This window comes from Aulostomus chinensis, chromosome 13 (genome assembly GCF_037954235.1).
Source record: "Aulostomus chinensis isolate RoL2024-O1b breed Wild chromosome 13, RoL_Achi_v1.0, whole genome shotgun sequence".
Taxonomy (NCBI): Eukaryota; Metazoa; Chordata; class Actinopteri; order Syngnathiformes; family Aulostomidae; genus Aulostomus; species Aulostomus chinensis.
The window spans coordinates 28,084,192-28,099,191 of NC_141332.1; the positions used below are offsets into that span (position 1 = coordinate 28,084,192).

Genomic DNA, 15,000 nt, shown 5'->3' on the forward strand with positions numbered 1-15,000 from the left:
ACAGGCAGAACCCAACTTCTGCTCCGTCCAACGAGGGGAACCTCGCGCGAGCTTCTGCTGGGTTCTGCCGGGTCAAACTGCGGCTGGTGCGAGGAGGAGGACGCCGGCCCGCTGTCCCCGCATACACGGGAGATGCATAAACGAGCGCTTCCTTCCAGCGGGGCCGAAATCAGCGAGGCGCGTCGGCGGCTAGGTTATGGAGGTTGACCTCATCTGCAACCGGGACCGATCGCTGCCATGCGGCTGCAGCCGCGCCGAGCCGCCGAGCAGGAGTGAATCATGTCAATTAGGAGGCTCACGAAGCAGCGAGGGACACGAGAGGGAGGAGGGGTGGGACAACCACCCTCGGCAGGTCGCCACCACCGCCGCCGCTGACAGGTGTCAGGGCAATTTACTTCCGGCTCCACGTCGGGAGTCACAGTTGCGCTTGGACGCACCTCTAATAAAAGGCAGCGGGCCTGATGGAGATTTAATTTGTCAGAGAATGAAGATCCTTGTTATGGGGGGGGGGGGGGGGTACATGACAAACAACAGCTCTGCTCGTGCTGGGGGGGGGGGGGGGGGGCATCGCAGGGCGTCAGCTGCTAAACACACAAAGAGCAGCCTGGGAGGTCGTCAGCAACAGAACCGACCTGCCAGTGCTTATTTTTGGGAATCTGTGTGTTGCTCCTGTCCCAGGAGTCCTGACAGCGTCTCCATGGCAACGACACCACCGTCCCAGAGGAACTCCATCATGCCTCTACTGCCCCTGGAGTTTACGTCAGCATGGAGAAGGAGACGCGGACTACAGAGATCAAATAAAACAATTGTAGCATGAATCTGGTTATTCCATGCCTCCGTGCTGCAACAGCCGCGGGTCAGATGCTTGGTGTTCTCCAGCTGTCTGCCCGCTCCAGTCACGTGACACCGAGAACACCTGCAGGGAATTTAAGGCCAGGATGACCTGAACGCATGTTGCTGGTCAAAGGTCACTTCCAGGCATCAGCACACATGATGCGTCACCCAGTCTGTAGATTTTATCAGTCTAAAATCTCACCAGAACCCCGAACGTTGATGCTGCAGGTTTGTGCTGATGTGTGTTGTTCTTCCTGTGTGTTTCAGGCATCAGGACGGAACAAGACCTCTATGTCCGTCTGATAGACTCCATGACCAAGCAGGTGAGACGCCGCAAACGAGGGTCACGCTCACGACTCGCACACACACACACACACACACACACACACATCGCATCGCATCTCGCCATCGTTGCCAAACTTCAGAGTGAAAGCTGGCGTTCTGGATACGAGTCGGTGTCGTTGAGCGACTGTAATTCAACTCTGGTGGACTTGATGAGTCTCCTGGTCGCCCCCTTGGTCCTCCTCCTCCTTCGGTGCTCAGCTCCAGCAGCACTGATGTGTTTTCCTTTCCAGCTGTGCAGCTTCAGTCTTCAGCTGACTGCGGATCCTCCATCTCCTCCCACTTTTCCGGTTTTCACTCATTCAGAACCTCGAGAGGGAGGTCGGCCTGTGAAGGCCTTCTCTGCCAAGAAAAAAAACACAACATATTTCCAAATTCCAGTCGATCCTGCCGGCCCGGTTCCACATCCTCCAGCAGCGTCTGGTTAACTCTCAAAATAGGACCTGCGAAGAAATACTGGAGCGTTCCGTCTCTGTTTGTCTTTTCTATTAGCTTGTTTACAATCGTGAACCAGCTTGCAGCAGAACCCGAGTGCTGAGAGGGAAGCTGAAACGTCAACAAACTTTAAGAGGAAAACAGAAAAACAGGCCGTCAGCTGAAAATCCAATCAGCATGACTTCTTTATCCTCCAGGAGCCTCGCCGGTGCCTGAAGGGCTGAGCCCACCCAAGACAGGACAGGCACCGGTCCAGAACATGGTAGTCACCTTTATATGCACGTAGTTAACCCTGAAAGTGGCGTGATGACCTCACACCCCTGCAGACAAGATGTAAGCTGCTCTACAAATCATCACCAACAATTTGGAGAGATGACATCATGGCGAATGTCAGTCTCAGAGATTTGGAAAAATCTTGGTTTTCATCTTGCAGTATTTGGTAAAAATAACATTTGATCAGGGTTATCGTCTTTTAGAACCTCTCAAATTTTGCAATTTCAAATCACGTCTGTTGTCTTTTTGGCGCGAGGCTCCGTCGGTTCCACCCGAAAGCTTGGAGGGGAAGTCATGAATGCATATTTTGTTCGTGAGGTTTTTATGTCAGCATCATTTTGGTCCCTCTTTATTACAATTGAATCAGTCAAATCTACACTGATGATGTAAAGACCCGGACACAACAGCTGTGATGATGTCATGACCCAGACCCAGTGGGTGGCTTCTCTTCTACTCGAGCTGAGCGTTTGGCCTGAAAATGTTACAAACTCATTTCAAGAATGTAGAACACCTTGGTCTCTTGTGAAGGAAAACCCGCCACAACGATCACCTCCCACATATTTACCCCCTGACCATAACCCCGCCCCTCCTCCCTGCTGTCCGCATGTCAACGATCGATGTGCCAAGCGGCTCCCCGACAAAGCGTCAGCCACGGAAACCGATCAATAAGCCCTAATGTGGCGCAGCGCCGGCACACAGGAGACAATAATCCTGACACCTCCTCCACACACACACACGCACAGGCGCGCACACACGTCTCCGCCCTTACCTCCCACTACATGACACACCATTGGTCGACAGTCAGACCTGACAGATAGGTTGGCTGGAGTCCCTGTGGGTCGATAAACCCCGTGGAGGGCCCGTTAGAGGCCCGTGTCCGAGGGCCAGAAGGAGCCAGATTAATGCAAATTGAAGTATGGAGCCACGGCAGCAGCGTCTGTGTGGCGGAGAGACAGACGCTGAGGACTCAGCAGGACATTTTCTGTCTGAGCAGAAAGAGAAAAAAATCCTTCCGAGCAACAAAGGGGACGAAACTGAACTCGAGGACAAAGTTCTCCAGAACTCTGATGGGTAAAGCAGGATCGCTTTCAGTGTTGAGATTTCAAACGTTCCTCAACCTCCATGTCCTGGCCTCAGTTTGGCAGAGGTGTACTGCTCACTATATACGTGTGTGTGTGTGTGTGTGTGTGTGTGTGTGTGTGTGTGTGTGTGTGTGTGTGTGTGTGTGTGTGAATATAAAGTATATAAATAGTTTATATATGTAAACATATATATGTGTATCTATATAAAATTATTTATATACTTTATATTTATACACTTACATACATACACATATATACACATGCATGTATGAATATATACACATACATGTATATTTACACATGTACAAATATATACACACGTATATATACACATATGTATAAATATATACACATACATGTATATATACACATATGTATAAATATATACACATACATGTATATATACACATCTATAAATATATACACATATGTATAAATATATAAACACACGTATATATACACATATGTATAAATATATACACATGTATATATACACATATGTATAAATATATACACATACATGTATATATACACATATGTATAAATATATACACATACATGTATATATACACATCTATAAATATATACACATATGTATAAATATATAAACACACGTATATATACACATATGTATAAATATATACACACACGTATATATACACATATGTATAAATATATACACATACATGTATATATACACATGTATAAATATATACACATACATGTATATATGTACACATGTATAAATATATACACATGTATATATACACATGTATAAATATATACACATACATGTATATATACACATATGTATAAATATATACACATACATGTATATATACACATGTATAAATATATACACATACATGTATATATACACATGTATAAATATACACACATGCATGTATAAATATATACACATACATTTATATATACACATGTATAAATATATAAACATACATGTATATATACACATGTATAAATAAATACACATGCATGTATATATACACATATATATAAATATATACACATACGTGTATATATACACATGTATAAATATATACACATGCATGTATAAATATATACACATACATGCATATATACACATACATGTATATATACACATGTATACATATATACACATACATGTATATATACATGTATATATATGTGTATATATACATGTATATATACACATATATAAATATATACACATACATGTATACATACATATATATGCATTAATGTAATGCATACATGTGTATATTCTAATAACATGTGAACTTAGTCTGGCGTCCCACTTCAATGTGGTGATGGATGCTGGCATGTTGCTTACCAATCAGAGGCTCTGCTACAGTTTCTGTGTGTGAAAGGAGACGCTACAGTGTTGCTATCTGAATTGTTGCTGGAGCCTCTGTGGGTTCAGCAAATTGCTCAACCAGCTCTAGAGGGAAGACGGTACCGGGTTGAGCTTTGTGATACCGGCATCAGACGTCATCACTGGGGGTTCCCAGCTGGTCCTCACAAAGACAGGAAGAGGTGACTGGTGTAGCTGAGGCTGGATGTTAACCCACAAACAGCGTCACAGCTGACGTGCAATCACACACTTACGGGATATTCTCATATCGGGAACGATGATGTATAAATATTGATCAGCAAATCTATGCGGGCGCACATACACACACACACACACACACACACACACACACACACACACACACACACACACACGTCCCTGATGCAATCCACATCCCTCCTGGTCAAACTGGAGCGTTTTAATCCTGAGGAACAGAGCCAGGACCAGGATCAATAATGCAGAAGTGGTCGTTATCCTAAAAGTATTGTCCCCCAGGGGTGTGTGTGTGTGTGTGTGTGTGTGTGTGTGTGTGTGTGTGTGTGTGTGTGTGTGTGTGTGTGTGTGTGTGTGTGTTGGGGGGGAGTGGAGGTCTGTTTTGACTATAAAGGTGGATGAGGTAGTTGTAGGTCATTGATGGAAAAGAGGGGGAGTCTCTCTCTCTCTCTCTCTCTCTCTCTCTCACACACACACACACACACACTCTTCCTGGAGTTCATTTACAACCACCAGGGTATTACAAAAAGCACCACACACATCTCTCTTCTCAGTGGTCATCCGTCATCTGGATGCTGACATGACAGCTAGTGGGGGGGCGGGGGGTGAGGGGGTGTCGTCCTGGGGCGCCGCCCGCCATCTGGCAGGGAATTCTGGGAAGGCTACAGGAGACTGAGACCACCAGAAGAGGAGACGGTAGAGGTGGTGGGGAGTTTCTGTGAAGGTGTGTGTAGGTCAGCAGCCATATTTGACTGGTGTGTGTCAGCCTGGACGGAAGGTGTGATGAAGATGCTTGATGAAGTTGGCTTCGCCTCCACGACCTGGCGAAAAGGAAGTCCGAACCTTGAAGTTAAGGAACTTTGGAACAGGGCTGAGACGTCCGATCACAGAGCAGCGGTCCACTGAGGGGAACTGGGGAGAAACTAAAACATTTTTCCTGCAAAATTAGGATCCAGATCTGGGTGGAGCAGGATCCAGATCTGAGATCTGAGTGATGAGGATGAAAATCAGTGACGGTGCTGATGTGGGCTCATGTGACTCATCAGTGCTGCCTTTGTAGTTTGTGTTCTGTCCTGATGTGCAACTTTTCTTTTGAATTCACTGAGGAGGTCATGTGATCAGCAGCGTGTGTCTCAGTGATGGAGAGATTTTGATGACATTTGGTTGTGAGGGAGAAAAGTAAGATTCCAAGGAAGAAGTGATGCACATCTGGAGCTGATGTGGAGCCTGTTGGCAGGTTCTACGTGTTTGACACTTCGTAGATGGATTTGGACTGGATCCTTGAGTCCAGGTGAAGTGGATGAAGGAACGTTTCAGCTTCCAGTCATCAACTGGATCCTATTTTCAATGTCATGGTCAATGTCTCTGAAACGTTTGAGTATATTGTATTAAAATTTGTTGATGAGGAACGACAGGTTTTTGCTTGCTGGCGTCGTGGGGATATATTGACTCATCTGTCAGCTGGAGCTGACGCTCTGCTGGTCCAGGATCAGGTCTGACGAGGCACCGACAAGGAGGTTTGTTACTTTTACAGTTGGCATGAGAACGAGCCGAATGCTAGTTGGTTATGAACGTATTAAGCTCCCAGACAGAGTCCAGATTGTGTTCTGGATCAGTGTTCCCGATCAGTGTTCCCGATCAGTATTCTCGTTTAGTGTTCCGGATCAGTGTTTCTGATCAATGTTCTGGATCAGTGTTTCTGATCAATGTTCTGGATCAGTGTTTCTGATCAATGTTCTGGATCAGTGTTTCTGATCAATGTTCTGGACCAATGTTCTGGATGAGTGTTTCTGATCAATGTTCTGGATCAGTGTTTCTGATCAATGTTCTGGATCAGTGTTTCTGATCAATGTTCTGGACCAATGTTCCGGATCAGTGTTTCTGATCAATGTTCTGGATGAGTGTTTCTGATCAATGTTCTGGATCAGTGTTTCTGATCAATGTTCTGGATCAATGTTCTGGATGAGTGTTCCAGATCAATGTTCTGGATCAATGTTCTGGATCAGTGTTCTGGAAGGAAAAATGAGGGAATGTTGATACTGATACTTCTAAGTGTAAGACTGCACTGGCAGGTTAGAACATGTCGTGTCAGGAAGCATCAGCTCTGTGTACATTTACTGCGTCAGGCTCTGACATCACAAACCCCACCTCGCTTGATACTTCTGTGACTACAAATACTTCTACTGCTCTGGTTGTGTTTGGACAGAAAAGTACATTCTGAGCTCCATTCTAACACACCTGTGTCAAAAGTCTCTCACCTGTCTGTGTTTCTGTCCCTTCAGCCCATCCTGTATGAGGGACAGGACAAGAACCCAGAGATGTGCCGCGTCCTCCTCACCCACGAGATCATGTGCAGGTAAACGTCTCCACGCCGACACACTGGAAGAGGGGCGGGGCTCGCGACTGATCCCTGGCACTCCGCTCAGCATCAACAAATATCAGCACCGCACTTCAGCACCATGGCAACACGTCAGTGTGTTTGTTGCATGGGGGGTGTGTGTGTGTGTGTGTGTGTGTGTGTGTGTGTGTGTGTGTAAAAGAAGAAAACAGCAGCTGTTGGCTCGCTTTGTCGTTCATCACACCAATCAACACTTTTCCTGCCTTGTCGTCTGTGAGTTAATGGTTTTACTGGATCAGATGGAAGAGTGAAGTGTAGGGATGAAAATAGCACGCGCACACACACACACACACACACACACACACACACACACACAAACACACACACATGTTGAGGCAAAGCGTCGGAATGTTTGCTTGTTTTCTCTCCAGATGTCGACAATGGAGAACATTGATTGTTGTATTTATTTATCATGGGTTTGTGTTGGTGGAGGTCAGATGGATCATCCCAGCAGTAAACTGGTCCCAGTTAGTGAACTGGTGCAGTATGTACACAGCTTCATATGAACAGTAAAGTGGTTGTGTGAAGAAGACTGAGCATGTTTCGCAGTAAACTGGTTCAGTTTCATAGGAGACTGGTTTAACTGGTTTAGCTCCACAGTAAACTGGTTCAGTTTCATAGGAGACTGGTTAAACTGGTTTAGCTCCACAGTAAACTGGTTCAGTTTCATAGGAGACTGGTTAAACTGGTTTAGCTCCACAGTAAACTGGTTCAGTTTCATAGGAGACTGGTTTAACTGGTTTAGCTCCACAGTAAACTGGTTCAGTTTCATAGGAGACTGGTTTAACTGGTTTAGCTCCACAGTAAACTGGTTCAGTTTCATAGGAGACTGGTTAAACTGGTTTAGCTCCACAGTAAACTGGTTCAGTTTCATAGGAGACTGGTTAAACTGGTTTAGCTCCACAGTAAACTGGTTCAGTTTCATAGGAGACTGGTTTAACTGGTTTAGCTCCACAGTAAACTGGTTCAGTTTCATAGGAGACTGGTTAAACTGGTTTAGCTCCACAGTAAACTGGTTCAGTTTCATAGGAGACTGGTTTAACTGGTTTAGCTCCACAGTAAACTGGTTCAGTTTCATAGGAGACTGGTTTAACTGGTTTAGCTCCACAGTAAACTGGTTCAGTTTCATAGGAGACTGGTTTAACTGGTTTAGCTCCACAGTAAACTGGTTCAGTTTCATAGGAGACTGGTTTAACTGGTTTAGCTCCACAGTAAACTGGTTCAGTTTCATAGGAGACTGGTTTAACTGGTTTAGCTCCACAGTAAACTGGTTCAGTTTCATAGGAGACTGGTTTAACTGGTTGTCCGGACCTCCATAAGGGCTCTGTGGTGCCAGTGCTTGGCGGACATCATGTCACACAGTACCAGCCAGAACCTTGTGATGGCGCCATGATTAATCAGGGCCCTTAGTCTTCAAGTGTGATGATCTTTGACCCTCTGTCACACACCTGCCGCAGCGTCTCTCCTCCTCCCATTGTCATCATCAGGCATCGAGCTCGTCCCCCTCCGCCAAGAATCCTCTGGTGCAGATTCCTTTCCACTACGGCGCCGTGCGTGAGCCTCAGTCATTATGTGATTGAGTGAGATTATTAAGTGGTGTCCCTCCTGACGGATGCTGTGTTTCCATTTGTTAATGAGCGAGGGAGCCTCGATGCTGCAATGCTTCACCGCTGTCGGGCCCCAGGTGACGTCGTCTTTATGTGCGTCCCCGTTGGATTGTCTACCTCAATCCCTGTCAGCGGCCACCTTGCCTAGCTTAGAGCTTATCCCTAATTAAGTTTTTTTTAATGTATTTTGGTTGCTGACTATTTCTGTCTAGCAGGCTGACTCCCTGGTCACCTGGCGTCCCAACCAGTTCGAGATGGTTGATGGAATCACAAGTCAACCACACGCAGCATCAGCTTGCAGCGTGTTTCATTTTCTCATGCAGCATCGCCATAAAACTGGATTCCTGGTCCAGTTCTGCTCAGGCTGCAAAGGTTGTGATTTCATTCACAGTTTCATTTATTTTTTATTATCTGAACCTGTGACAAGTCAGAGTTGCTGAATCTCTGGTGCGGCGATCACTTTTCTCATTGGCTGCTCTTGCAGAATGAATTGATGTGAATTTTTCTGTGTGTTGTCATCAGGGGGCGGCGGCTAGTTCTCCATTACTTTCTCAAAATGAGCATGTATCACAGTTTTGCCTGCAGGGGGCGTATCCTAAATCTGCCAGCTGTTGAGTGTCTAGAAAGTTCATAAAGTCCCGTTTGTGTCTTTGGGTGTGAGTGAAGGTCACAGCCGTCGTGTGTTCCTCAGCCCTTAAAGAACAATAACAGAGCACTTATTTGCCTCAAAGTCTCAGGCCTCAGTTTTAGAGCTCTCACTGAATTGATAGTTGACACCTTTTGGTTGTTGGTTGCCTGTCACACTTGAACTCGCACACACTCACAGGTACGTCTCGTGTCACCATTACAGGTGGTAAAATGTAAAACTCAAAACTTTCCAGTCCAGAGGTGTTTTGTTTGTTTCCTTATCAGTCATTTGGTGATGCTGGTTCTTAGCCTGGTTCTGGTCCTGGTTTTGGTCCTGGTTTTGGTCTTGCTTCCACAGTTAAGTGTTCAGACATGGTGCATCATCATTATGAGAGTGTCAGCAGGTCAGATCTCTGGTAGAGCTCATTGTGATGATGTCACTCTTCTAGGGGGGTGGTGTGAGCTCTGCCGTCTACTTCCATTTGAATGAATGAGTTTGGTGTTGGCGTGCTGGTCACAGCCAGTGAGGGGGGGTCTTATAGTTCCTGCTCAGACCCCTTCGGTCCAGGTACGAGGGCTTTGGTGGAATGTAGAACATGAGACCTGCGCCATGTTTGTTTGTGATGTCACATTTGAGCTTCCAATTGGTCTTTAAGATGCTCCCATGTGCTGCAGGAGTGTGTGATCGCTTCAGCGCAGGGCATTAACTAACTTCAACAGGATGCTGCTGCTTTTCAAAACTACCAATCACACGCCAGCAGCAGCACCGGTGCAGCAGCAGCACCAGTATCCAGGTTGGCACACTGGCCAGCAGCCTCTTGCAGGCTTGCCAGTCCAGGGCCACTTGCCATCACCCTGCTGCCTCCCTCACGCGGAGGAAACCCTGCTGCCGCGCCCGCCTAGAGGCAAGCAGCAGCTTCCAAGCCAGGCAGAGCTGGCTGGAGCGCCTCACCAGGCCTGGCCGCCGCCGCCGCGTTCCAGGCCTTCGGGTAATTACAACAGTTGCCCTCTGAAATGGAGCCTGCGCTGCTGGCCATCCTGCTCGCTGTTATCTGAAGCTGTGATCGCAGCGCTGGCCAGCCTCTGACGCTGCCTTACACCACCCTCAGGGAGCCTTTGAATTGCTTTTTTTTTGTTGGTATGTTTGAGTGTGAATGAGAGAGAGAGCGAGAGAGAGAGAGAGCGCCGACATGCCCGGACAAACCTTCTCTTTGTGCCTTAAGTAGATTCCACTTGTGGCGACGATTGAAGTGGCTGCTGAGCGGCGAGGAGGAGCAGCCAGCAGTAATGATGCTTGTGTGGCCGGCTGAGCTCGCTGGCCAAAGTGGCTCCACCGACTCAACTGCTGAATTCCGTGTGTGTGTGTGTGTGTGTGTGTGTGTGTGGGGGGGGGGGGGGCGACCTGACAATCCTTTTTGAACGTCAACAAGGGACGTGCTCTCTCCACTGAAATGAGTGACAACAGCAACAACGCACTCTCAGTTTGTTTTATTTTTGCCAACTACACACACACACACACACACACACACACACACACACACACAGGTCTGCGTGTGTCATTAGCCGGCCGGGGTTTTGCCTGTTTGGGGCCCGAGGGGAAACGTCATTAAGGCGATATTGTGGACGCTCAGCCAAGGTTTGTTTTCGTCTTTGGAAAGGGGCCCCGGGTCCCTGGAGGGGCCCCGGCAGTGCTCCTGGGGTCCAGTTTGTTTATAACACTTCTTTGGCAGTTTGGAGGAGGTTGTCACCACAGCAGCACCAGTGGGTTTCCAATGCTAATTGGTCTCCTGGAACTTTCACTAATGGTTCCAAGTAGCTGGGGGAATAAATTATTGTGGCATGTTCAGTGGCAACATTCACACACACACACACACACACACACACACACACACACACACACACACACACACACACACACAAACACAATGCTTAGTTTATGATTTTTCTGCACTTAGAGATCAAACAGCGTGATAAATGATTCATAAAGCGTCTCATTTGGCATTCGCTGCCTCGATTTGATGCTTGTTTGTCAAATGGCAATTTGATTCAGGACAGCAGGGGGCGGCGCCAGGGCGGAATTGGACGTCACGGGTCATATATGATATGATTAATTTTTAAGAATTACCGGAAGATATGTTAATGACACTGGCAGTGCAGAGAGATTCGCTGTCAGGAGGTGATTGTGTTGTTGTAATGTCACAGTTCTGTGGTTATTGTCATGAACTCCTGACACGTTCTTTCATTCCTGTCTGTTCCTGACTAAAGTGCACAAGCAGATGTTTGTTAGAGCCCTGATAGACGCGTTCTGGGAACATGAGCAGTGTCCACGATACAGAACATAGATCTTTTCATTATTTGTGGAGCTTTAACCTCGATTGGTCATAGTGGAGAGAGGCAGGGAACAGAAGGAGACCTGGAGAAGGACGTGTTGTGAACATTCCAGCCGTGTATCAACAATGTTTAGATATGATAAGAACATGAGGATAAGGTTCCTGTAACTTCTTTGGCCAAGAGAACCTGAGCTGCGATGCGTGAAGCGTCGCCGGCTAATGTTAGCTGATAACATCTCTATGGAGATGTCACTGTAGGAATCAGACCAAAATGATGCTGAAATAATAACTGAGTATGAATTCAGGATTTGTCACGTCTGTTGCCATGGTGACGAGCTAGCGACTTTTAAAATGCTTGTTTTCTGAATGGAGTTCTGATTGCATCGACGCGATCCTGCATCTGTGTGAGAGGTGGAATGTCCGTGGTCGACTCTCCATCTTTTACCAGCAGCTTCATCACTGCGGCTGATGGGTATTCATGTGCTGGCCACAGCCTGCTGCCGTTCAACATGCCACACTGACCTGCACCACCCGAGGCATATTTAGCTCCGCCTGTCCCCTGCAGAGCTGGAATAGAAAACCAACACCCCTCCCCCTGGATGCCTCCGCAGCTCCTGCCTGTGTTTCATGTTGGCGGCTGGTTTGAGGAAGTACTCAGCGGCCAGTTTGCCCTCTGGTTACCTGGATGGCTGTTTGGCGAGCAGCCGCCCGGGTTGGCTGGCTGGTTGTCAGGGGGGACAGCTACAGGGGTCAGGCTGGCAGCGCCTCCATCACTGGGCGTCGTCCAACTGTTAGTGACCTTGGTTTGGACCTGGCCCAGCTGCACACCAACACACGGCTGCTTTTCACATTAAAACTCCATCATTTGAATGAAATTAATTCAGAAACGCTATATTTTATTTTAATATATTATTTTGCTTAATATTCATGTGTTGAAATATTCTGCAAAGTTGTTTGTGTAAACTGTGCGACCAGCACTTGTTCTGATCTGTTGTGTGGTGTTTGAAAGCAGTAGTTGGTTGATTTAAACACACGACTGACTCTCATGGTGCTGGGCGGCGGGTCACACATCAGGTGTTCTCAGGTTCACGTCCACAGCTGAGAGCCACGAGGAAACCTGGCCGACCCACCAGGACCTGCATCAGCTGTTATTACTGTAACAACTGTTCTTCCTGGTCCACACAACAGACCGCACATTCAAGCATCGAGAACCCGGCGCGGTTACTGAAGGAACATGAGCCCCAACAGCCAGGTGGTGGTGCTAAGGAGAAAGGCTGCACTGCTGGTTTTGGGTTGTGAAGACTGTTGACCTTCCCCCTGTCTTCTCTTCCAGCCGCTGTTGTGACAAGAAGAGCTGCGGAAATCGCAACGAGACGCCCTCTGACCCCGTCATCATTGACAGGTAGGAACCTGCCTCTGTGTGTGTGTGTGTGTGTGTGTGTGTGTGTGTGTGTGTGTGTGTGTGTGTGTGTGTGTGTCAGGTTGCTGGGTTGATGAGGATCTGGTTTGTCAGAAGCAGGAATCTTAGCAGTTTTGGTTTTGTGTCTTTCTGTTTGGTCATGTGACATTTTGGTAGGATGTTCTGAGGGACTCCCGTGATGCTGGTCTGTATAAAGCTGAACCCGGTTCAGTTCTACACTGTGATAGAGACCGGTCCAGGATGAAAGTCTCTGCCCAGGATTCTAGAAGGTTCTTCCTTCAGTTTTTTAGAATAAGAAAATCTTAAGTGCTGAGACACAGTTGGTTCCTTCTGGGTTCTGCACTATCAGAGAGTGGAGATGCATTCAAGGGAACTGGGACATTGAAGAACTGCTCCTCACTGACAGTCCATCTTCTAACTGTAGTAGTGGCAGGTGAAGAAGGTGACCTCTGACAGAGAGACCACTGTTAAGTAGTGTGATAGCTTGGTGGACGAAGCTGTTTGAGTCTGCTGGTCCAGGACTGTAGGCTGCGGAACCGTTTGCCAGACGTAGCAGTTGGAACAGGTTGTGTTGGGGTGGGAGGGGTTTTTGAGGATCCAACATGTTTTGCCGGTGCATCTGGAGTGGTACAGTTCCTCGATGGAGGGTGGGGCCACCAGTGATGCATTGTGCTGTCTTCATCACCCTTTAGAGCACCTTACAGTTGAGGGTGGAGCAGTTCCTGTACCATGAAGTGATGTTCCCAGTCGGCAGGCTTTCGGTTGTCCCTCTGTAGAAGGGCCAGAGGATCTTGGGCCCCATTCCAAACCTCTTCAGTCTTCTGAGGCGGTAGAGGCATTGTTGGGCTTTCCTTGCCACAAGGTCGGTGTGTGTCGTCCATGTGAGGTCCTAGGAGATGTGGACACCAAAGAACTTAAAGTCCTTTACTCTCCCACAGTGGACCCGTTGATGGTGAGTGGGATTGGCTGCTCACCTCTCTTCCTGAAGTCTGCGCTGAGCTGCAGATGTGAGTCTTGACAATCCTCTCAAAGCACTTGCTCACAATTGGGGTGAGCAACGGGGCACCAGTCATTTTAGCACGTGACCTTGGACTTCTGAGGTACTGGGATGATGGGGGGAAGCAGGAGTGGAGGGTTGAAAATGTCTGTGAACACACCAGCTCGTTGTGCAGCGCATGCCCTGAAGACGCGGCCCGGAATGCTGTCGGGACCTGCCGCCTGACGGGGGTTAATTTGTCAGAACTCATTGTACCTCAGCTTGGGTCAGGATGAGGGCACAGCCGTGTCGATAGCGGCGAGATGTCCAGATTGCCGTGTTTTCTTCTTTGTCCTCATGGTTTTGGCACAACAATGTTAGAATAACACGAAAGTGCTCAGACGAAGAGAAAATGACCTTTAGGGCGATTATGGACAAAAATACAGAAGAATGGAACATTTTGACCTCAAGCAAGAAATTCACGTGATGCTGTTTCGAACATGCTGTTGTCAATCGGATCAGAACTCCATCCAGAAAACCATCATTTTAAAATTGGTTAGCTAGTTGTCGTGGTAACAGACCTAACAAATCATCGATTCTGTCTCTGTCCAAATCACCTTCATGACGTCATTATTTCAGCATCATTGATCTGTTTATGACAATCAAATCACATCCATGGACAGACAGACGGACGCATTTTTATTTATTTTTTGATGTTTTACAGTTTCAAAGATGGAGGTCATTTTCAAGCTCATTTCCTTGCAGATGCTGACATCATCTTTGTCGTCCTGCTTCCTCGTGTGGTTCTTCTTGATCTCTTTTCTCACATCTCACTCCAAACTTGAGACGCCACGAATCATCAAACAAAATAATATGCCACCGCCATCACACCACCTCCAATCACACCAGTTCATCCTCCACCCGCCATCACACCACCCCCAATCACACCAGTTCATCCTCCACCCGCCATCACACCACCCCCAATCACACCAGTTCATCCTCCACCCGCCATCACACCACCCCCAATCACACCAGTTCATCCTCCACCCGCCATCACACCACCCCCAATCACACCAGTTCATCCTCCACCCGCCATCACACCACCC

At 47.3% G+C, this 15,000-nt stretch overlaps 1 protein-coding gene across 4 annotated transcripts in view; it reads left to right on the top strand.

Moving 5' to 3' along the window:
• The window catches only part of LOC147251600 (transcription factor COE3), a 150,235-nt gene that overhangs the window by 31,666 nt on the left and 103,569 nt on the right, over window positions 1-15,000 (top strand). For all 4 annotated transcript variants that reach the window (XM_086222404.1, XM_086222406.1, XM_086222405.1 and 1 more), the window contains 3 exons: window positions 1,102-1,157; window positions 6,819-6,892; window positions 12,832-12,900. In XM_086222404.1, coding sequence (XP_086078530.1) covers window positions 1,102-1,157; window positions 6,819-6,892; window positions 12,832-12,900 — 199 coding nt within the window. The remainder of the gene's footprint in view (window positions 1-1,101; window positions 1,158-6,818; window positions 6,893-12,831; window positions 12,901-15,000) is intronic.